The following is a 23,779-nucleotide window of genomic DNA, read 5'->3' as shown; positions in this document are numbered from 1 at the left end:
TGTCACTGTGTGTGTCACTGTGTGTGTGTGTGTCACTGTGTGTGTGTCACTTTGTGTGTCACTGTGTGTCACTGTGTGTGTCACTGTGTGTGTCACTGTGTGTATGTGTCACTGTGTGTGTGTCACTGTGTGTGTGTCACTGTGTGTGTGTCACTGTGTGTGTCACTGTGTGTCACTGTGTGTGTGTCACTGTGTGTGTCTCACTGTGTGTGTGTCACTGTGTGTGTGTCACTGTGTGTGTGTCACTGTGTGTGTCACTGTGTGTGTGTCACTGTGTGTGTGTCACTGTGTGTGTCACTGTGTGTGTCACTGTGTGTGTGTCACTGTGTGTGTCACTGTGTGTGTGTCACTGTGTGTGTGTCACTGTGTGTGTGTCACTGTGTGTGTCACTGTGTGTGTGTCACTGTGTGTGTGTCACTGTGTGTGTGTCACTGTGTGTATGTGTGTCACTGTGTGTGTGTCTCACTGTCTCACTGTGTGTATGACTGTGTGTCTCACTGTGTGTGTGTGTCACTGTGTGTGTGTCACTGTGTGTGTGTCACTGTGTGTGTGTCACTGTGTGTGTGTGTCACTGTGTGTATGACTGTGTCACTGTGAGTGTAGGCAGCTGCACGTCACCGCTGTGTGTGTCTCACTGTGTGTGTCACTGTGTGTGTGTCACTGTGTGTGTCACTGTGTGTGTGTGTGTGTCACTGTGTGTGTGTGTCACTGTGTGTATGACTGTGTCACTGTGAGTGTAGGCAGCTGCACGTCACCGCTGTGTGTGTCTCACTGTGTGTCTCACTGTGTGTCTCACTGTGTGTGTCACTGTGTGTGTGTCTCACTGTGTGTATGACTGTGTGTGTCACTGTGTGTATGTCTCACTGTGTGTGTGTGTAGGCAGCTGCACGTCACCGCTGTGTGTGTGTGTGTGTGTATGACTGTGTCACTGTGTGTCTCACTGTGTGTGTCACTGTGTGTCTCACTGTGTGTGTCACTGTGTGTCTCACTGTGTGTCTGTGTGTGTGTGTAGGCAGCTGCGCGTCACCGCTGTGTGTATTTGGTTCGTCTGCACTCTGAGGAGCTGCTGGCCGCAGTTCATGCACGTGGCACAACAACAACAACAACCACAACCACAACAACCACCACACAGCGTGGTGGTGGTGGTGGTGGCTGTGGTGGTGACTGTGGTTGTGGTGGTGGTGATGGCTGTGGTGGTGATTGTGGTGGTGGCTGTGGTGGTGGTGGTGATGACTGTGATGGCTGTGGTGGTGGCTGTGGTGGTTGTGATGGCTGTGGTGGTGGCTGTGGTGGTGATGGTTGTGATGGCTGTGGTGGTGGCTGTGGTGGTGGCTGTGGTGGTGGTTGTGGTGGTGATGGCTGTGGTGGTGGTGGCTCTGGTGGTGGCTGTGGTGGCTGTGGTGGTGGCTGTGGTAGTGGTGGTGGCTGTGGTAGTGGCTCTGGTGGTGGTTGTGGTAGTGGCTGTGGCTGTGGTGGCTCTGATTGTGGTGGTGGTGGTGGTTGTGGTGGTGGTGGTGGTTGTGGTGGTGGTGGTAGTGGCTCTGGTTGTGGTGGTGGTGGTGGTTGTGGTGGTGGTGGTGGTTGTGGTGGTGGTGGTGGTGGTAGTGGCTCTGGTTGTGGTGGTGGTGGTGGTTGTGGTGGTGGTGGTGGTTGTGGTGGTGGTGGTGGTTGTGGTGGTGGTGGTGGTTGTGGTGGTGGTGGTGGTGGTGGCTCTGGTGGTGGTTGTGGTTGTGGTGACTGTGGCTGTGGTGGTAGTGGCTGTGGTTGTGGTGGTGGTGGTGGTGGTTGTGGTAGTGGCTGTGGTGGTGGCTGTGGTGGTGGTGGTGGTGGTTGTGGTGGTGGTGGTTGTGGTGGTGGTGGTGGTGGTTGTGGTAGTGGCTGTGGTGGTGGCTGTGGTGGTGGTGGTGGTGGTTGTGGTGGTGGTTGTGGTGGTGGTGGTGGTGGTTGTGGTGGTGGTGGTTGTGGTGGTGGTGGTGGTGGTTGTGGTGGTGGTGTTGGTGGTGGTTGTGGTTGTGGTGGTGGTGGTTGTGGTGGTTGTGGTGGTGGTAGTGGTGGTGGTGGTAGTGATGGCTGTGGTAGTGGCTGTGGTGGTGGCTGTGGTGGTGGTTGTGGTGACTGTGGCTGTGGTGGTAGTGGCTCTGGTTGTGGTGGTGGTGGTGGTGGTTGTGGTGGTGGTGGTGGTTGTGGTGGTGTTGGTGAAGCACACTGGCTTAGAGGAGTTCACTGTGCGCCTCTGAAACTTCGCAAGCTGGGAGCCATCAACAAAATCCTGGCACACCGCCCCTGGCTGCTCACGGCCAGACACATACAGGTAGAGCAGCAATCAGCTACTCACTCAGCTACACACTCAGCTACTCACTCAGCTACTCACTCAGCTACCCACTCAGCTACACGCCCAGCTACACGCCCATCTACCCACTCAGCTACACACCCAGCTACCCACTCAGCTACTCACTCAGCTACTCACTCAGCTACACACTCAGCTACACGCCCAGCTACACAGCTACACACCCAGCTACTCAGCTATACACTCAGCTACACACTCAGCTACACACTCAGCTACTCAGCTACTCACTCAGCTACACACTCAGCTACACACCCAGCTACTCACTCAGCTACCCACTCAGCTACTCAGCTACTCACTCAGCTACACACTCAGCTACACACCCAGCTACTCACTCAGCTACCCACTCAGCTACACACCCAGCTACTCAGCTATACACTCAGCTACTCACTCAGCTACTCACTCAGCTACCCACTCAGCTACTCGCTCAGCTACCCACTCAGCTACTCAGCTATACACCCAGCTACACACCCAGCTACACACTCAGCTACACGCCCAGCTACACACTCAACTACTCAGCTACACACTCAGCTACACACCCAGCTACACACTCAGCTACCCACTCAGCTACTCGCTCAGCTACCCACTCAGCTACACACTCAGCTACACACCCAGCTACACACTCAGCTACCCACTCAGCTACTCGCTCAGCTACACACCCAGCTACACACTCAGCTACACACCCAGCTACACACTCAGCTACCCACTCAGCTACTCGCTCAGCTACCCACTCAGCTACTCAGCTATACACCCAGCTACACACTCAGCTACTCAGCTACACGCCCAGCTACACACTCAGCTACCCGCTCAGCTACTCAGCTATACACTCAGCTACACACCCAGCTACACGCTCAGCTACTCAGCTATACACTCGGCTATAAACTCAGCTACACGCTCAGCTACTCAGCTACACACTCAGCTACTCACTCAGCTACACACTCAGCTACTCGCTCAGCTACCCACTCAGCTACTCGCTCAGCTACCCACTCAGCTACTCAGCTATACACCCAGCTACACACTCAGCTACTCAGCTACACGCCCAGCTACACACTCAGCTACACACCCAGCTACTCAGCTATACACTCAGCTACACGCTCAGCTACCCACTCAGCTACTCGCTCAGCTACCCACTCAGCTACTCAGCTATACACCCAGCTACACACTCAGCTACACGCTCAGCTACACGCTCAGCTACACACTCAGCTACACGCTCAGCTACTCAGCTACACGCTCAGCTAGACACCCAGCTAGACACTCAACTACTCAGCTACACACCCAGCTACTCAGCTACTCAGCTATACACTCAGCTACAAGCTCAGCTATACACTCAGCTACACGCTCAGCTACCCACTCAGCTACTCGCTCAGCTACCCACTCAGCTACTCAGCTATACACCCAGCTACACACTCAGCTACACACTCAGCTACCCACTCAGCTACTCGCTCAGCTACCCACTCAGCTACTCAGCTACATGCCCAGCTACACACTCAGCTACCCGCTCAGCTACTCAGCTATACACTCAGCTACACACCCAGCTACACGCTCAGCTACTCAGCTATACACTCGGCTATAAACTCAGCTACACGCTCAGCTACTCAGCTACACACTCAGCTACTCACTCAGCTACACACTCAGCTACACGCCCAGCTACACACTCAACTACTCAGCTACACACTCAGCTACACACTCAGCTACTCGCTCAGCTACACGCTCAGCTACTCACCCAGCTACACACTCAACTACTCAGCTACACACTCAGCTACACACTCAGCTACTCACTCAGCTACACGCTCAGCTACACGCTCAACTACTCAGCTATACACTCAGCTACACGCCCAGCTACACGCTCAGCTACACACTCGGCTACACACCCAGCTACTCACACAGCTACACGCTCAGCTACTCACCCAGCTACACACTCAACTACTCAGCTAAACACTCAGCTACACGCCCAGCTACTCACTCAGCTACACGCTCAGCTACACGCTCAACTACTCAGCTATACACTCAGCTACACGCCCAGCTACACGCTCAGCTACACACTCGGCTACACACTCAGCTACACACCCAGCTACACACTCAGCTACACACTCAGCTACACACCCAGCTACACACTCAGCTACACGCTCAGCTACACACTCAGCTACACACTCAGCTACTCAGCTACACACCCAGCTACACACCCAGCTACACACTCAGCTACACGCTCAGCTACACGCTCAGCTACACGCTCAGCTACACGCTCAGCTACACGCTCAACTACTCACTCAGCTACCCGCTCAGCTACACACACAGCTATAAGCTCAGCTACACACTCAGCTACCCGCTCAGCTACACGCTCAGCTACACACTCAGCTACACACCCAGCTACACACTCAGCTACACACTCAGCTACCCGCTCAGCTACACGCTCAGCTACACACCCAGCTATAAACTCAGCTACACACTCAGCTACTCGCTCAGCTACACACTCAGCTACTCAGCTATACACCCAGCTATAAACTCAGCTATAAACTCAGATACACACCCAGCTATAAACTCAGCTACACGCTCAGCTACCCGCTCAGCTACACACTCAGCTACACACTCAGCTACACGCTCAGCTACACACTCAGCTACACACTCAACTACTCGCTCAGCTACACACCCAGCTATAAACTCAGCTACACACTCAGCTACCCGCTCAGCTACACGCTCAGCTACACACCCAGCTATAAACTCAGCTACACACTCAGCTACCCGCTCAGCTACTCAGCTATACACTCACCTACACACCCAGCTACACACTCAGCTACACGCTCAGCTACTCGCGCAGCTACACACACAGCTACTCAGCTTCAAACTCAGCTACTCAGCTACACACACAGCTACTCAGCTACTCACTCAGCTACACGCTCAGCTATACACCCAGCTACACACTCAGCTACTCACTCAGCTACACGCTCAGCTACACGCTCAGCTACACACCCAGCTATAAACTCAGCTACACACTCAGCTACCCGCTCAGCTACACGCTCAGCTACACACCCAGCTATAAACTCAGCTACACACTCAGCTACACACTCAGCTACACGCTCAGCTACACACCCAGCTATAAACTCAGCTACACACTCAGCTACACACTCAGCTACACACTCAGCTACCCGCTCAGCTACTCAGCTATACACTCACCTACACACCCAGCTACACACTCAGCTACACGCTCAGCTACTCGCGCAGCTACACACACAGCTACTCAGCTTCAAACTCAGCTACTCAGCTACACACACAGCTACTCAGCTACTCACTCAGCTACACGCTCAGCTATACACCCAGCTACACACTCAGCTACTCACTCAGCTACACGCTCAGCTACACGCTCAGCTACACACCCAGCTATAAACTCAGCTACACACTCAGCTACCCGCTCAGCTACACGCTCAGCTACACACCCAGCTATAAACTCAGCTACACACTCAGCTACACACTCAGCTACCCGCTCAGCTACTCCGCTATACACTCACCTACACACCCAGCTACACACTCAGCTACACACTCAGCTACTCGCTCAGCTACACGCTCAGCTACTCACCCAGCTACACACTCAACTACTCAGCTATACACTCAGCTACACACTCAGCTACACACTCAGCTACACACTCAGCTACACGCACAGCTAAACACTCAGCTACACACTCAGCTACACACTCAGCTACACACTCAGCTACACACTCAGCTACACGCCCAGCTACCCACTCAGCTAGACACCCAGTTACTCACTCAGCTACACACCCAGCCACACACTCAGCTACACACTCAGCTACACGCTCAGCTACACGCTCAGCTACACACTCAGCTACTCACTCAGCTACACACTCAGCTACCCGCTCAGCTACTCACTCAGCTACACGCTCAGCTACACGCTCAGCTACACGCTCAGCTACACACACACAGCTACACACTCAGCTACACACTCAGCTACACACCCAGCTACTCACACAGCTACACACCCAGCTATACACTCAGCTACACACCCAGCCACACACTCAGCTACTCACTCAGCTACACACCCAGCTACACGCTCAGCTACACACCCAGCTACACACACAGCTACTCAGCTATACACTCAGCTACTCGGCTACACACCCAGCTACAAACTCAGCTACTCAGCTACACACACAGCTACTCAGCTACACGCCCAGCTACACACTCAGCTACCTGCTCAGCTACACACTCAGCTACTCGTGCAGCTACACACTCAACTACTCAGCTATACACTCAGCTACTCAGCTAGCTACACACTCAACTACTCAGCTATACACTCAGCTATAAACTCAGCTACACACTCAGCTAAACACTCAGCTACCCGCTCAGCTACACGCCCAGCTACACACTCAGCTACACACTCAGCTACACACTCACTCAGCTACATGCTCAGCTACTCACTCAGCTACTCGCTCAGCTACACGCTCAGCTACTCACCCAGCTACACACTCAACTACTCAGCTATACACTCAGCTACACACTCAGCTACACACTCAGCTACACACTCAGCTACACACTCAGCTACACACACAGCTAAACACACAGCTAAACACTCAGCTACACACTCAGCTACACACTCAGCTACACACTCAGCTACACACTCAGCTACACGCCCAGCTACACACTCAACTACTCAGCTATACACTCAGCTACACACTCAGCTACACACTCAGCTACTCGCTCAGCTACACGCTCAGCTACTCACCCAGCTACACACTCAACTACTCAGCTATACACTCAGCTACACACTCAGCTACACACTCAGCTACACACTCAGCTACACACACAGCTAAACACACAGCTAAACACTCAGCTACACACTCAGCTACACACTCAGCTACACACTCAGCTACACGCCCAGCTACCCACTCAGCTAGACACCCAGTTACTCACTCAGCTACACACCCAGCCACACACTCAGCTACACACTCAGCTACACGCTCAGCTACCCGCTCAGCTACACACCCAGCTACACACCCAGCTACACACTCAGCTACACACCCAGCTACACACCCAGCTACCTGCTCAGCTACCCGCCCAGCTACACACCCAGCTACACACCCAGCTACACACCCAGCTACACACCCAGCTACACACTCAGCTACACACCCAGCTACTCACTCAGCTACTCACTCAGCTACACACTCAGCTACACACTCAGCTACACACCCAGCTACACACCCAGCTACTCACACAGCTACACACCCAGCTATACACTCAGCTACACACCCAGCTACACACTCAGCTACACACCCAGCTATACACTCAGCTACACACCCAGCTACACGCTCAGCTACCTGCTCAGCTACACACTCATTGTGATTAATGTTTCAGTTGATGCAGTTAATCCACTAGTTATCCTGGCAACCTGCTAGTTAACCTGCTAGTTATCCTGGCTACCTGCTAGTTAACTTGGTTACCTGCTAGTTAACCTGCGAGTTAACCCGGCTACCTGCTAGTTAACCTGGCTACCTGCTAGTTAACCTGCTAGTTAACCTGGTTACCTGCTAGTTAACCTGCTAGTTCACCTGGCTTCCTGCTAGTTAATTTGCTAGTTAACCTGGTTACCTGCTAGTTAACCTGGCTACCTGCTAGTTAACCTGGTTACCTCCTAGTTAACCTGGTTACCTGCTAGTTAACCTGGTTACCTTCTAGTTAACCTGCTAGTTAACATGGTTACCTGCTAGTTATCCTGCTAGTTAACCTGCTAGTTAACCTGGCTACCTGCTAGTTAACCTGCTAGTTAATCTGCTAGTTAAGCTTCTAGTTAACCTGGCTACCTGCTAGTTAGCCTGGTTACCTGCTAGTTAACCTGCTAGTTAACCTGGTTACCTGCTAGTTAACCTGGTTACCTGTTAGTTAACCTGCTAGTTAACCTGCTAGTTAACATGGCTACCTGCTAGTTAACCTACTAGTTAACCTGCTAGTTAACCTGCTAGTTAACATGGCTACCTGCTAGTTAACCTGCTAGTTAACCTGCTAGTTAACCTGCTAGTTAACCTGGCTACCTGCTAGTTAACCTGCTAGTTACCCTGCTAGTTAACCTGCTAGTTAACCTGCTAGTTAACCTGCTAGTTAACCTGCTAGTTAAACTGCTAGTTAACCTGGCTACCTGCTAGTTAACCTGCTAGTTAACCTGCTAGTTAAACTGCTAGTTAACCTGCTAGTTAACCTGGCTACCTGCTAGTTAACCTGCTAGTTAACCTGCTAGTTAACCTGGTTACCTGCTAGTTAACCTGCTAGTTAACCTGCTAGTTAACCTGGTTACCTCTCGCCCCAGCGGCTGTTGCTTCCCGGTGAGGACTGCTGGTCCCTTGCCGAGTTGGTTCACGCCGTGGTCATCATGAGCCACGTCCACTCCTAGTTAACCTGCTAGTTAACCTGCTAGTTAACCTGCTAGTTAACCTGCTAGTTAACCTGCTAGTTAACCTGGTTATCTCTCGCCTAGTTAACCTGCTAGTTAACCTGCTAGTTAACCTGGTTACCTGCTAGTTAACCTGCTAGTTAACCTGCTAGTTAACCTGCTAGTTAACCTGCTAGTTGACCTGCTAGTTAACCTGCTAGTTAACCTGGTTATCTCTTGCCTAGTTAACCTGCTAGTTAACCTGCTAGTTAACCTGCTAGTTAACCTGCTAGTTAACCTGGTTACCTGCTAGTTAACCTGCTAGTTAACCTGCTAGTTAACCTGCTAGTTGACCTGCTAGTTAACCTGCTAGTTAACCTGGTTATCTCTCGCCTAGTTAACCTGCTAGTTAACCTGCTAGTTAACCTGCTAGTTAACCTGCTAGTTAACCTGCTAGTTAACCTGCTAGTTAACCTGGTTACCTGCTAGTTAACCTGCTAGTTAGCCTGCTAGTTAACCTGCTAGTTAACCTGGCTACCCGCTAGTTAACCTGCTAGTTAGCCTGCTAGTTAACCTGCTAGTTAACCTGCTAGTTAACCTGCTAGTTAACCTGGCTACCTGCTAGTTAACCTGCTAGTTAACCTGGTTACCTGCTAGTTAACCTGCTAGTTAACCTGGCTACCTGCTAGTTAACCTGCTAGTTAACCTGGCTACCTGCTAGTTAACCTGCTAGTTAACCTGGCTACCTGCTAGTTAACCTGCTAGTTAACCTGCTAGTTAACCTGCTAGTTAACCTGGCTACCTGCTAGTTAACCTGCTAGTTAACCTGCTAGTTAACCTGCTAGTTAACCTGCTAGTTAACCTGCTAGTTAACCTGGTTACCTCTCGCCCCAGCGGCTGTTGCTTCCCGGTGAGGACTGCTGGTCCCTTGCCGAGTTGGTTCACGCCGTGGTCATCATGAGCCACGTCCACTCCTAGTTAACCTGCTAGTTAACCTGCTAGTTAACCTGCTAGTTAACCTGCTAGTTAACCTGCTAGTTAACCTGCTAGTTAACCTGCTAGTTAACCTGCTAGTTAACCTGCTAGTTAACCTGCTAGTTAACCTGGTTATCTCTCGCCCCAGCGGCTGTTGCTTCCCGGCGAGGACTGCTGGTCCCTTGCCGAGTTGGTTCACGCCGTGGTCATCATGAGCCACGTCCACTCCTAGTTAACCTGCTAGTTAACCTGCTAGTTAACCTGCTAGTTAACCTGCTAGTTAACCTGCTAGTTAACCTGGTTACCTCTCGCCCCAGCGGCTGTTGCTTCCCGGTGAGGACTGCTGGTCCCTTGCCGAGTTGGTTCACGCCGTGGTCATCATGAGCCACGTCCACTCCTTGTTAACCTGCTAGTTAACCTGCTAGTTAACCTGCTAGTTAACCTGCTAGTTAACCTGCTAGTTAACCTGCTAGTTAACCTGCTAGTTAACCTGCTAGTTAACCTGGTTACCTCTCGCCCCAGCGGCTGTTGCTTCCCGGCGAAGACTGCTGGTCCCTTGCCGAGTTGGTTCACGCCGTGGTCATCATGAGCCACGTCCACTCCTTGTTAACCTGCTAGTTAACCTGCTAGTTAACCTGCTAGTTAACCTGCTAGTTAACCTGCTAGTTAACCTGCTAGTTAACCTGCTAGTTAACCTGCTAGTTAACCTGCTAGTTAACCTGGTTATCTCTCGCCCCAGCGGCTGTTGCTTCCCGGCGAAGACTGCTGGTCCCTTGCCGAGTTGGTTCACGCCGTGGTCATCATGAGCCACGTCCACTCCTTGTTAACCTGCTAGTTAACCTGCTAGTTAACCTGCTAGTTAACCTGCTAGTTAACCTGCTAGTTAACCTGGTTACCTGCTAGTTAACCTGCTAGTTAACCTGCTAGTTAACCTGCTAGTTAACCTGGTTACCTCTCGCCCCAGCGGCTGTTGCTTCCCGGTGAGGACTGCTGGTCCCTTGCCGAGTTGGTTCACGCCGTGGTCATCATGAGCCACGTCCACTCCTTGTTAACCTGCTAGTTAACCTGCTAGTTAACCTGCTAGTTAACCTGCTAGTTAACCTGGCTACCTGCTAGTTAACCTGCTAGTTAACCTGCTAGTTAACCTGCTAGTTAACCTGCTAGTTAACCTGCTAGTTAACCTGCTAGTTAACCTGCTAGTTAACCTGGTTACCTCTCGCCCCAGCGGCTGCTGCTTCCCGGTGAGGACTGCTGGTCCCTTGCCGAGTTGGTTCACGCCGTGGTCATCATGAGCCACGTCCACTCCTTGTTAACCTGCTAGTTAACCTGCTAGTTAACCTGCTAGTTAACCTGCTAGTTAACCTGCTAGTTAACCTGCTAGTTAACCTGCTAGTTAACCTGGTTATCTCTCGCCCCAGCGGCTGTTGCTTCCCGGTGAGGACTGCTGGTCCCTTGCCGAGTTGGTTCACGCCGTGGTCATCATGAGCCACGTCCACTCCTAGTTAACCTGCTAGTTGACCTGCTAGTTAACCTGCTAGTTAACCTGCTAGTTAACCTGCTAGTTAACCTGCTAGTTAACCTGCTAGTTAACCTGGTTACCTCTCGCCCCAGCGGCTGTTGCTTCCCGGCGAGGACTGCTGGTCCCTTGCCGAGTTGGTTCACGCCGTGGTCATCATGAGCCACGTCCACTCCTAGTTAACCTGCTAGTTAACCTGCTAGTTAACCTGCTAGTTAACCTGCTAGTTAACCTGCTAGTTAACCTGCTAGTTAACCTGCTAGTTAACCTGCTAGTTAACCTGCTAGTTAACCTGGTTACCTCTCGCCCCAGCGGCTGCTGCTTCCCGGCGAGGACTGCTGGTCCCTTGCCGAGTTGGTTCACGCCGTGGTCATCATGAGCCACGTCCACTCCTTGTTAACCTGCTAGTTAACCTGCTAGTTAACCTGCTAGTTAACCTGCTAGTTAACCTGCTAGTTAACCTGCTAGTTAACCTGCTAGTTAACCTGCTAGTTAACCTGGTTATCTTCCCAGCGGCTGTTGCTTCCCGGTGAGGACTGCTGGTCCCTTGCCGAGTTGGTTCACGCCGTGGTCATCATGAGCCACGTCCACTCCTTGGCGTCCTTCGTCTGGGCCAGCGGTGTGAGCCCCGAGCCGGACCACCGCCCCCGGCAGGAGCCGCTGCACGGCGCCACCGGCGCCACCGGCGGCACCGGCGGCAGCACCGGCGCCGGTGGCGGACGGTCGCCGGTGGCGATGGGCGACACCGGCGATGGCTCGGTGACGGTGGAGAACCAGGTGAGGGTGGTGGTGGTGAGTGGTGGTGGTGGTGGTGGTGAGTGGTGGTGGTGAGGGTGGTGGTGGTGGTGGTGGTGGTGAGGGTGGTGGTGGTGATGGTGGTGGTGGTGGTGAGGGTGGTGGTGAGCGTGGTGGTGGTGAGGGTGGTGGTGGTGGTGATGGTAATGGTGGTGCTGGTGGTGGACTGTGTGATGTTGGTGGACTCTCTGTGTGCTGTGCTTCCAGGTGGACGTGGTGAGCTCGCTGATGGAGCGTATGCGACATCTTCATGGTGGTGGTGGTGGTGAGGAGCATCAGCAGGCTGGTGGGGTGGTGAGCGTGGGTGGTGGTGGTGGTGGTGGTGGGGTGAGCGTGGGTGGTGGTGGTGGTGGTGGGGTGGTGAGCGTGGAGGAGTTGGCCACGAGGTTCGAGAAGCAGAAAACCAGAATCAAGACGCTTTCCGATGGTGAGTGGGTGGGTGGGTGTGTGAGTGGGTGGGTGAGTGGGTGAGTGGGTGGGTGAGTGGGTGAGTGGGTGGGTGGGTGGGTGAGTGAGTGAGTGGGTGGGTGGGTGGGTGAGTGGGTGGGTGGGTTGAGTGGGTGGGTGAGTGAGTGGGTGAGTGGGTGAGTGGGTGAGTGGGTGGGTGAGTGGGTGGGTGGGTGAGTGAGTGGGTGGGTGAGTGAGTGGGTGGGTGAGTGGGTGGGTGGGTGGGTGAGTGAGTGGGTGAGTGAGTGGGTGGGTGAGTGAGTGGGTGGGTGAGTGGGTGGGTGGGTGGGTGAGTGAGTGGGTGGGTGGGTGGGTGAGTGGGTGGGTGAGTGGGTGGGTGGGTGGGTGAGTGGGTGGGTGGGTGGGTGAGTGGGTGGGTGAGTGGGTGGGTGGGTGGGTGAGTGGGTGGGTGAGTGGGTGGGTGGGTGGGTGAGTGGGTGGGTGGGTGAGTGGGTGGGTGGGTGAGTGGGTGGGTGGGTGAGTGGGTGGGTGGGTGAGTGGGTGGGTGAGTGGGTGGGTGAGTGGGTGGGTGAGTGGGTGAGTGGGTGGGTGGGTGGGTGAGTGGGTGGGTGGGTGGGTGAGTGGGTGGGTGGGTGGGTGAGTGGGTGGGTGGGTGGGTGAGTGAGTGGGTGAGTGGGTGGGTGGGTGGGTGAGTGAGTGGGTGGGTGGGTGAGTGGGTGGGTGGGTGGGTGGGTGGGTGAGTGGGTGGGTGGGTGAGTGGGTGGGTGGGTTGAGTGGGTGGGTTGAGTGGGTGGGTTGAGTGGGTGGGTGAGTGAGTGGGTGAGTGGGTGGGTGAGTGAGTGGGTGAGTGGGTGGGTGAGTGAGTGGGTGAGTGAGTGGGTGAGTGAGTGGGTGGGTTGAGTGGGTGGGTTGAGTGGGTGGGTTGAGTGGGTGGGTTGAGTGGGTGGGTGAGTGAGTGGGTGAGTGAGTGGGTGGGTTGAGTGGGTGTGTGAGTGAGTGGGTGAGTGGGTGAGTGAGTGAGTGGGTGAGCGTGTGGGTGAGTGAGTGAGCATGTGGGTGAGCGTGTGTGTGTGCGTGTGGGTGAGCGTGTTGGTGAGCGTGTATGTGTGTGTGTGTGTAAACGTGTGTGTGTGTGGGTGATTGAGTGTGTATGTGTGTGTGTGTGAGTTAGTGTGTGTATGTGTGTGTAGCTGTGTGTGTGTGTGATTGTGGGGAGCGATAGTGTAGCGGTTAGCGCTACGCTGCGCTATGAACCTGGCGACCCGGGTTCGATTCCCGCTCACGGCCAACACCAGTGACGATTATCTGAACCGGTCCCGGGCCTCCCCTAGGTCGACTCAGCCTCAAATGAGTACCTGGTGCAGTGTGTAAACATCGCCACTAGGGAGACAAAGGCGGTCGGGCGTGGTGCTGGCCACCCACCCCCTCGTGTACCGTTCCGGCCTTCATAGGTGCTCGCTAACAGCACTTGCCCCAACAGTCTGTCAAGGCTATACGGGGGATCTTTGTCTTTGTCTTTTTGTTGGTGAGTGTGTGTTGGTGAGTGTGATTGAGTGTGTATGTGTGTGTATGTGTGAGTGTGTGTGATTGTGTGTGATTGAGTGTGTGTATGTGTGTCTGTGTGTGTGTGTGAGTGTGTGTGTGTACGTGTGTGTGTGTGATTGAGTGTGTGTGTGTATGTGTGTGTATATGTGTGTGATTGTGTATGTGTGAGTGTATGTGTGTGATTGTGTATATGTGTGTGTGTGATTGAGTGTGTATGTGTTGGTGAGTGTGATTGAGTGTGTATGTGTGTGTGTATGTGTGTGTACGTGTGATTGTGTGTGTATGTGTGAGTGTACGTGTGATTGTGTGTATATGTGTGTGTATGTGTGTATGTGTGTGTCTGTGTGTGTACGTGTGTGTGTATGTCTGTGTGTGTACGTGTGTGTGTACGTGTGTGTGTGATTGAGTGTGTATGTATGTGTGTGTACGTGTGTGTGTGTGTACGTGTGTGTATGTGGTGTGTGATTGTGTATGTGTGTGATTGAGTGTGTATGTATGTGTGTGATTGAGTGTGTGTATGTATGTGTGTGATTGAGTGTGTGTATGTGTGTGTGTGATTGAGTGTGTGTGTGTGATTGAGTGTGAGTGTGTGTGTGATTGTGTGTGTGTATGTGTGTGATTGTGTATGTGTGTACGTGTGAACGTGTGGGTATGTATGTGTGTGTGTATGTGTGTGTGTATGTGTGTGATTGAGTGTGTATGTATGTGTGTGTGTGTGATTGTATGTGTGTGTGTATGTGGTGTGTGATTGAGTGTGTACGTGTGTGTGTGATTGAGTGTGTATGTATGTATGTGTGTGTGATTGTATGTGTGTATGTATGTGGTGTGTGATTGAGTGTGTACGTGTGTGTGTGATTGAGTGTGTATGTATGTGTGTGTGTACGTGTGTGTATGTGTGTGTGATTGAGTATGTATGTGTGTCTGTACGTGTGTGTGTGTGTGTATGAGTGTGTACGTGTGTGTGTGTGTGATTGTGTGATTGAGTGTGTATGTGTGTGTGTGTGATTGAGTGTGAGTGTGTGTGTGATTGTCTGTGTGTGTGTATGTGGTGTGTGTGTGTGATTGTGTGTCTGTCTGTGTGTGTGTATGTGTGTGTGTATGTGAGTGTGTGTGTATGTGAGTGTGTGTGTACGTGTGTGTGTGTGTGATTGTGTCTGTCTGTGTATGTGTATGTGTGTGATTGTGTCTGTGTGTGTCTGTGTGTGTGTGTGTGATTGTGTCTGTCTGTGTGTGTGTGTGTGTGATTGAGTGTATGTGTGTGATTGTGTATGTGTGTGATTGAGTGTATGTGTGGTGTGTGATTGTGTCTGTGTGTGTGTGATTGTGTCTGTCTGTGTGTGTGTGTACGTGTGTGTGTGTACGTGTGTATGTGTGTGATTGTGTCTGTGTGATTGTGTATGTGTGTGATTGTGTGTGAGTGTGTGTATGTGGTGTGTGATTGTGTGTGTGTGTATGTGTGTGTGTGTGTCTGTGTGTGTGTGTGTGTGTCTGTCTGTGTGTGTGTATGTATGTGTATGTGTGGTGTGTGTGTGTATGTGTGTGATTGTGTGTGTATATGTGTGTATGTGTGGTGTGTGATTGTGTGATTGTGTCTGTGTGTGTCTGTGTGTGTGTGTGTGATTGTGTCTGTCTGTGTGTGTGTGTGTGTGATTGAGTGTATGTGTGGTGTGTGTGTGTATGTGTGTGATTGTGTGTGTATGTGTGGTGTGTGATTGTGTGATTGTGTCTGTGTGTGTCTGTGTGTGTGTGTATGTGTGTGATTGTGTGTGTCTGTCTGTGTGTGTCTGTGTGTGTGTCTGTGTGTGATTGTGTGTGATTGTGTCTGTGTGTGTGATTGTGTGTGTGTGTGATTGTGTGTGTGTGTGATTGTGTGTGTATGTGTGTGTGTGTCTGTGTGTGATTGTGTCTGTGTGTGATTGTCTCCCCCCGTGTGCCACAGCTGCCTTCTCTCTCCTGACCGACGACCTGTCATTCACCTACAAGGACTTTGAGGGTGGTGAGGATTGGTGCGGTGAGGAAGGAGCCTCACCACCACCCTCACCACCACCCTCACCACCACCCTCACCACCCTCACCACCCTCCTCCTCCTCCTCCTCACCACCGCCTCACCGTCACCGCCTCCGTCACACGCGGTTCCCGCCGACTTTCCGGGCGCAGGTACTCACTCAGTCACTCAGTCAGTCACTCAGTCAGTCACTCAGTCAGTCAGTCAGTTAGTTAGTCAGTTAGTTAGTTAGTTAGTCAGTCAGTCAGTCACTCAGTCAGTCACTCAGTCAGTCACTCAGTCAGTCACTTAGTCAGTCACTCAGTCACTCACTCAGTCACTCAGTCAGTCAGTTAGTCACTCAGTCAGTCACTCAGTCAGTCACTCAGTCAGTCACTCAGTCACTCACTCAGTCACTCAGTCAGTCACTCAGTCAGTCAGTCACTCAGTCACTCAGTCAGTCACTCAGTCAGTCACTCAGTCAGTCAGTCAGTCACTCAGTCAGTCAGTCACTCAGTCAGTCAGTCAGTCACTCAGTCAGTCAGTCACTCAGTCACTCACTCAGTCACTCAGTCAGTCACTCAGTCAGTCACTCAGTCACTCACTCAGTCACTCAGTCAGTCACTCAGTCAGTCACTCAGTCACTCAGTCACTCAGTCACTCACTCAGTCAGTCAGTCACTTAGTCAGTCAGTCAGTCAGTCACTCAGTCAGTCAGTCACTCAGTCACTCACTCAGTCACTCAGTCAGTCACTCAGTCAGTCAGTCAGTTAGTTAGTCAGTTAGTTAGTTAGTCAGTCAGTCAGTCAGTCACTCAGTCAGTCACTCAGTCAGTCACTCAGTCAGTCACTTAGTCAGTCACTCAGTCACTCACTCAGTCACTCAGTCAGTCAGTTAGTCACTCAGTCAGTCACTCAGTCAGTCACTCAGTCACTCACTCAGTCACTTACTCAGTCACTCAGTCAGTCACTCAGTCAGTCAGTCACTCAGTCACTCAGTCAGTCACTCACTCAGTCACTCAGTCAGTCACTCAGTCACTCAGTCAGTCACTCAGTCAGTCACTCACTCAGTCACTCAGTCAGTCACTCACTCAGTCACTCAGTCAGTCAGTCAGTCAGTCACTTAGTCAGTCAGTCACTCAGTCAGTTAGTCAGTCACTCAGTCACTCAGTCAGTCAGTCAGTCAGTCAGTCACTCAGTCAGTCACTCACTCAGTCACTCACTCAGTCAGTCACTCACTCAGTCACTCACTCAGTCACTCACTCAGTCAGTCACTCAGTCAGTCAGTCAGTCAGTCACTCAGTCAGTCAGTTAGTCAGTTAGTTAGTCAGTCAGTCACTCAGTCACTCAGTCAGTCAGTCACTCAGTCAGTCAGTTAGTCAGTTAGTTAGTCAGTCAGTTAGTCACTCAGTCAGTCACTCAGTTAGTTAGTTAGTCAGTGAGTCAGTCAGTCAGTCACTCAGTCAGTCAGTGAGTCAGTCAGTCACTTAGTCAGTCAGTCACTCAGTCAGTCAGTCAGTCAGTCACTCAGTCAGTCAGTCAGTCACTCAGTCAGTCACTCAGTCAGTCACTCAGTCAGTCAGTCACTCAGTCAGTCACTCAGTCAGTCACTCAGTCAGTCAGTCACTCAGTCAGTCACTCAGTCAGTCACTCAGTCAGTCACTCAGTCACTTAGTCACTTAGTCACTCAGTCACTCAGTCAGTCACTCAGTCAGTCACTCAGTCAGTCACTCAGTCAGTCAGTCACTTAGTCAGTCAGTCACTCAGTCAGTCACTCAGTCAGTCAGTCACTTAGTCAGTCAGTCAGTCACTCAGTCAGTCAGTCACTTAGTCAGTCAGTCACTCAGTCAGTCAGTCAGTCACTCAGTCAGTCAGTCAGTCACTCAGTCAGTCAGTCACTCAGTCAGTCACTCAGTCAGTCAGTCAGTCACTCAGTCAGTCAGTCAGTCAGTCAGTCACTCAGTCACTCAGTCAGTCACTCAGTCAGTCAGTCACTCAGTCAGTCAGTCAGTCACTCAGTCAGTCAGTTAGTTAGTCAGTGAGTCAGTCACTCAGTCACTCACTCAGTCACTCAGTCAGTCAGTCAGTCACTCATTCAGTCACTCAGTCAGTCAGTCACTTAGTCAGTCAGTCAGTCACTCAGTTAGTTAGTTAGTCAGTCAGTCACTCAGTCAGTCAGTTAGTTAGTCAGTGAGTCAGTCACTCAGTCACTCACTCAGTCACTCAGTCAGTCAGTCACTCAGTCAGTCAGTCACTCAGTCAGTCACTCAGTCACTCAGTCAGTCACTCAGTCAGTCAGTCAGTCAGTCAGTCAGTCACTCAGTCAGTCACTCAGTCAGTCAGTCACTTAGTCAGTCAGTCAGTCACTCAGTTAGTTAGTTAGTCAGTCAGTCACTCAGTCAGTCAGTTAGTTAGTCAGTGAGTCAGTCACTCAGTCACTCACTCAGTCACTCAGTCAGTCACTCAGTCAGTCACTCAGTCAGTCACTCAGTCAGTCAGTCACTCAGTCACTCAGTCAGTCACTCACTCAGTCACTCAGTCAGTCACTCAGTCACTCAGTCAGTCACTCAGTCAGTCAGTCACTCAGTCAGTCACTCAGTCACTCACTCAGTCACTCAGTCAGTCACTCAGTCAGTCACTCAGTCAGTCACTCAGTCAGTCAGTCAGTCAGTCACTCAGTCAGTCACTCAGTCAGTCACTCAGTCAGTCAGTCAGTCACTCAGTCAGTCACTCAGTCAGTCAGTCAGTCAGTCAGTCAGTCACTCAGTCACTCAGTCACTCAGTCAGTCAGTCAGTCAGTCAGTCACTCAGTCAGTCAGTTAGTTAGTCAGTGAGTCAGTCACTCAGTCACTCACTCAGTCACTCAGTCAGTCAGTCACTCATTCAGTCACTCAGTCAGTCAGTCACTTAGTCAGTCAGTCAGTCACTCAGTTAGTTAGTTAGTCAGTCAGTCACTCAGTCAGTCAGTTAGTTAGTCAGTGAGTCAGTCACTCAGTCACTCACTCAGTCACTCAGTCAGTCAGTCAGTCACTCAGTCAGTCACTCAGTCAGTCACTCAGTCACTCAGTCAGTCACTCAGTCAGTCACTCAGTCAGTCAGTCAGTCACTCAGTCAGTCACTCAGTCAGTCAGTCACTTAGTCAGTCAGTCAGTCACTCAGTTAGTTAGTTAGTCAGTCAGTCAGTCACTCAGTCAGTCAGTTAGTTAGTCAGTGAGTCAGTCACTCAGTCACTCACTCAGTCACTCAGTCACTCACTCAGTCACTCACTCAGTCAGTTAGTCACTCACTCACTCAGTCAGTCACTCAGTCACTCAGTCAGTCACTCACTCAGTCAGTCACTCAGTCACTCAGTCAGTCAGTTAGTTAGTCAGTTAGTTAGTTAGTCAGTCAGTCACTCAGTTAGTTAGTCAGTCAGTCACTCAGTCAGTCAGTTAGTTAGTCAGTGAGTCAGTCACTCAGTCACTCACTCAGTCACTCAGTCAGTCAGTCAGTCAGTTAGTCACTCAGTCAGTCAGTCACTCAGTCAGTCAGTTAGTCACTTAGTCAGTCAGTTAGTCAGTCAGTCACTCAGTCAGTTAGTCAGTCACTCAGTCACGCAGTTAGTGAGTCACTCAGTCAGTCACTCCGTCAGTCAGTCAGTCACTCAGTCAGTCACTCACTCAGTCACTCAGTCAGTCACTCAGTCACTCAGTCAGTCACTCAGTCAGTCACTCAGTCAGTCAGTCACTCAGTCAGTCACTCAGTCAGTCAGTCACTCACTCAGTCACTCAGTCAGTCAGTCAGTCACTTAGTCAGTCAGTCACTCAGTCAGTCAGTCACTTAGTCAGTCAGTCACTCAGTCAGTCAGTTAGTTAGTCAGTGAGTCAGTCACTCAGTCACTCATTCAGTCAGTCAGTCACTCAGTCAGTCAGTCAGTTAGTCACTCACTCAGTCAGTCACTCAGTCAGTCAGTTAGTCACTTAGTCAGTCAGTTAGTCAGTCAGTCACTCAGTCAGTTAGTCAGTCACTCAGTCACTCAGTTAGTGAGTCACTCAGTCAGTCACTCAGTCAGTCAGTCAGTTAGTTAGTCAGTAAGTCAGTCAGTCAGTTAGTTAGTGAGTCAGTCAGTTAGTGAGTCAGTCAGTCAGTCAGTGAGTCAGTCAGTCAGTCACTCAGTCAGTCAGTTAGTGAGTCAGTCAGTCACTCAGTCAGTCAGTCAGTCAATCAGTCACTCAGTCAGTCAATCAGTCAGTCACTTAGTCAGTCACTTAGTCACTCAGTCAGTCACTCAGTCAGTCAGTCACTCAGTCAGTCACTCAGTCAGTCACTCAGTCAGTCAGTCAGTCACTCAGTCAGTCAGTCAGTCACTCAGTCAGTCAGTCACTCAGTCAGTCACTCAGTCAGTCACTTAGTCAGTCACTCAGTCAGTCACTTAGTCAGTCAGTCACTTAGTCAGTCACTCAGTCAGTCAGTTAGTCAGTCAGTCAGTCACTCAGTCAATCAGTCAGTCAGTCAGTCACTCAGTCAGTCACTTAGTCAGTCACTTAGTTAGTCAGTCACTCAGTCAGTCAGTCACTCAGTCAGTCACTCAGTCAGTCAGTCAGTCAGTCACTCAGTCACTCAGTTAGTCAGTCAGTTAGTCAGTCAGTCACTCAGTCAGTCAGTCACTCAGTCAGTCAGTAACTCAGTCAGTCACTCAGTCAGGCAGTCACTCAGTCAAGTCAGGCACTCTGTCAGTCAGTCAATCAGTCACTCAGTCAGTCAGTCACTCAGTCAGTCAATCAGTCAGTCAGTCAGTCTCAGCCTGTCACTCAGTCAGTCACTCAGTCACTGTCAGTCACTCAGTCAGTCACTCAGTCAGTCAATTAGTCACTCAGTCTGTCAGTCAGTCAGTCAGTCTCAGTCAGTCACTCTGTCAGTCACTCAGTCAGTCACTCACTCACTCAGTCACTCAGTCAGTCACTCACTCAGTCACTCACTCAGTCAGTCACTCACTCAGTCACTCACTCACTCAGTCAGTCACTCAGTCAGTCACTCAGTTACTCACTCACTCAGTCAGTCACTCACTCACTCACTCAGTCATCCACCCACTCACCCACCCACCCACTGCCCCACTCACTCACTCACCCACTCACCCACCCACTCACTCACCCACCCACTCACCCACTCACCCACCCACTCACCCACCCACTCACTCATTCACCGACTAACCCACCCACTCACTCACCCACCCACTCATTCACCCACTCACTCACTCACCCACCCACTCACCCACCCACCCACCCACCCCTCCACCCACTCACCCACCCACCCACTCCCCCACCCACCCCTCCACCCACTCACTCACTCACCCACCCACTCACTCACCCACTCACTCACTCACTAATCCACCCACTCACTCACTAACCCACCCACTCACTCACCCACTCACTCCCCCACTCACCCACCCACCCACTCCCCCACCCACCCCTCCACCCACTCACTCACTCACCCACCCACTCACTCACCCACTCACTCACTCACTCACCCACCCAACCACCCACTCACTCACTCACTAACCCACTCACTCACTCACCCACTCACTCACTCACCCACCCAACCACCCACTCACCCACCCACTCTCCCACCCACCCACTCACCCACCCACTCACTCACTCACCCACCCACTTACTCACCCACTCACTCACCCACCCAACCACCCACTCACTCACTCACTAACCCACCCCCCAATCCACTCACTCACCCACTCACTCACCCACTCACCCAGCCACCCACCCACCCACTCACTCACTCACTAACCCACTCACTCACTCATTCTCCCACCCACCCACTAACCCACTCACTCACCCACTCACCCACTCACCCACCCACTCTCCCACTCACCCACCCACTCTCCCACTCACCCACCCACTCTCCCACCCACCCACTCACCCACCCACTCACTCACTCACCCACCCACTTACTCACCCACTCACTCACCCACCCAACCACCCACTCACTCACTCACTAACCCACCCCCCAATCCACTCACTCACCCACTCACTCACCCACTCACCCAGCCACCCACCCACCCACTCACTCACTAACCCACTCACTCACTCATTCTCCCACCCACCCACTAACCCACTCACTCACTAACCCACCCACTCACTCACCCACTCACCCACTCACCCACCCACTCTCCCACCCACCCACTCACCCACCCACTCACTCACTCACCCACCCACTTACTCACCCACTCACTCACCCACCCAACCACCCACTCACTCACTCACTAACCCACCCCCCAATCCACTCACTCACCCACTCACTCACCCACTCACTCACCCACTCACCCAGCCACCCACCCACTCACCCACCCACTCACCCACCCACCCACTCACCCACTCACTCACCCACTCACCCACCCACCCACCCACTCACTCACCCACCCACCCACCCACGCACTCACTCACCCACTCACTCACCCACCCACCCACCTACTCACCCACTCACTCACTCACTCACCCACCCACCCACCTACTCACTCACTCACCCTCTCACTCACTCACTCACCCACCCACCCACCCCTCCACCCACCCACCCACTCACCCACCCACCACCCCCCCACTCCCACCCACCACCCCCCAGGACTTTACTTGGCTGGATCACGCCTTCTCCGCTGTCAGCCGATTCTCACCCACCCACTCACCCACCCACTCACCCACTCACTCACCCACCCACCCCTCCACCCACTCACCCACTCACTCACCCACCCACCCACCCACCTACTCACTCACTCACTAATCCACCCACTCACCCACTCACTCACCCACTCACTCACCCACCCACCCACCTACTCACTCACTCACTAATCCACCCACTCACCCACTCACTCACCCACTCACCCACTCACCCTCTCACTAACCCACTCACTAACCCACCCACTAACCCACTCACTCACCCCCCCACCCACCCACCCCCCCACCCACCCACCCCACCCACCACCCCCCCACTCCCACCCACCACCCCCCAGGACTTTACTTGGCTGGATCACGCCTTCTCCGCTGTCAGCCGATTCTCCCCGGACCTGGGCTCGGCCTTGGACGAGCGGTTCCTGCTCGCAACTCAGCTCACCTATCACACCATCGCCTCGCACCACGGCGTCGACACCTCCTCACTACGCCGCTCTGTCTGGAACTACGTACACTGCATGTACGGGATCCGGTGAGTGGTGGTGGTGAGTGGTGGTGAGCGGTGGTGAGCGGTGAGCGGTGTGTGTGTGTGGTGGTGAGTGGTGGTGAGCGGTGTGTGTGTGTCTGTGTGTGTATCACTCTGTGTGTGTGTGTGTGTGGAACTACGTACACTGCATGTACGGGATCCGGTGAGTGGTGCTGGTGAGCGGTGGTGAGCGGTGGTGAGTGGTGAGTGTCTGTGTGTGTCTGTGTGTGTCTGTGTGTATCACTCTGTGTGTGTGTGTCTCACTGTGTGTGTGTGTGTGTCTGTGTGTCTGGAACTACGTACACTGCATGTACGGGATCCGGTGAGTGGTGGTGAGTGGTGAGTGTGTGTGTGTGTGTGTCTGTGTGTGTGTCTGTGTGTGTGTCACTCTGTGTGTGTGGAACTACGTACACTGCATGTACGGGATCCGGTGAGTGGTGGTGAGTGGTGGTGAGCGGTGGTGAGTGGTGAGTGTCTGTGTGTGTCTGTGTGTGTCTGTGTGTATCACTCTGTGTGTGTGTGTCTCACTGTGTGTGTGTGTCTGTGTGTCTGGAACTACGTCCACTGCATGTACGGGATCCGGTGAGTGGTGGTGCTGGTGGTGAGTGGTGAGTGGTGGTGGTGTGTGTGTGTCACTCTGTGTGTGTGGAACTACGTCCACTGCATGT

The 23,779-nt window shown here is 52.5% G+C and overlaps 1 protein-coding gene across 3 annotated transcripts in view; it reads left to right on the top strand.

The window, feature by feature from the left end:
* Window positions 1–23,779, top strand: part of LOC116938425 (sestrin-2-like) — a 67,453-nt gene that overhangs the window by 24,279 nt on the left and 19,395 nt on the right. For 2 of the 3 annotated variants that reach the window (XM_076058437.1, XM_076058436.1), the window contains exons 4-7: window positions 1,013–2,311; window positions 12,205–12,424; window positions 15,890–16,107; window positions 22,927–23,117. In XM_076058437.1, the coding sequence (XP_075914552.1) occupies window positions 1,013–2,311; window positions 12,205–12,424; window positions 15,890–16,107; window positions 22,927–23,117 (1,928 nt within the window). Of the gene's footprint in view, window positions 1–1,012; window positions 2,312–11,218; window positions 11,980–12,204; window positions 12,425–15,889; window positions 16,108–22,926; window positions 23,118–23,779 lie in introns of those variants that run through there. The other variant, XM_076058438.1, reaches the window with a different exon arrangement.

The sequence above is a fragment of the Petromyzon marinus genome (genome assembly GCF_048934315.1).
Source record: "Petromyzon marinus isolate PM22_M1 ecotype Great Lakes invasive population chromosome 73 unlocalized genomic scaffold, UKy_Petmar_22M1.pri1.0 chr73_unloc.6, whole genome shotgun sequence".
NCBI lineage: Eukaryota > Metazoa > Chordata > Hyperoartia > Petromyzontiformes > Petromyzontidae > Petromyzon > Petromyzon marinus.
The sequence above is the reverse complement of the archived record's forward strand: the minus strand, read 5'-3'. Positions and strand labels throughout refer to the sequence as shown.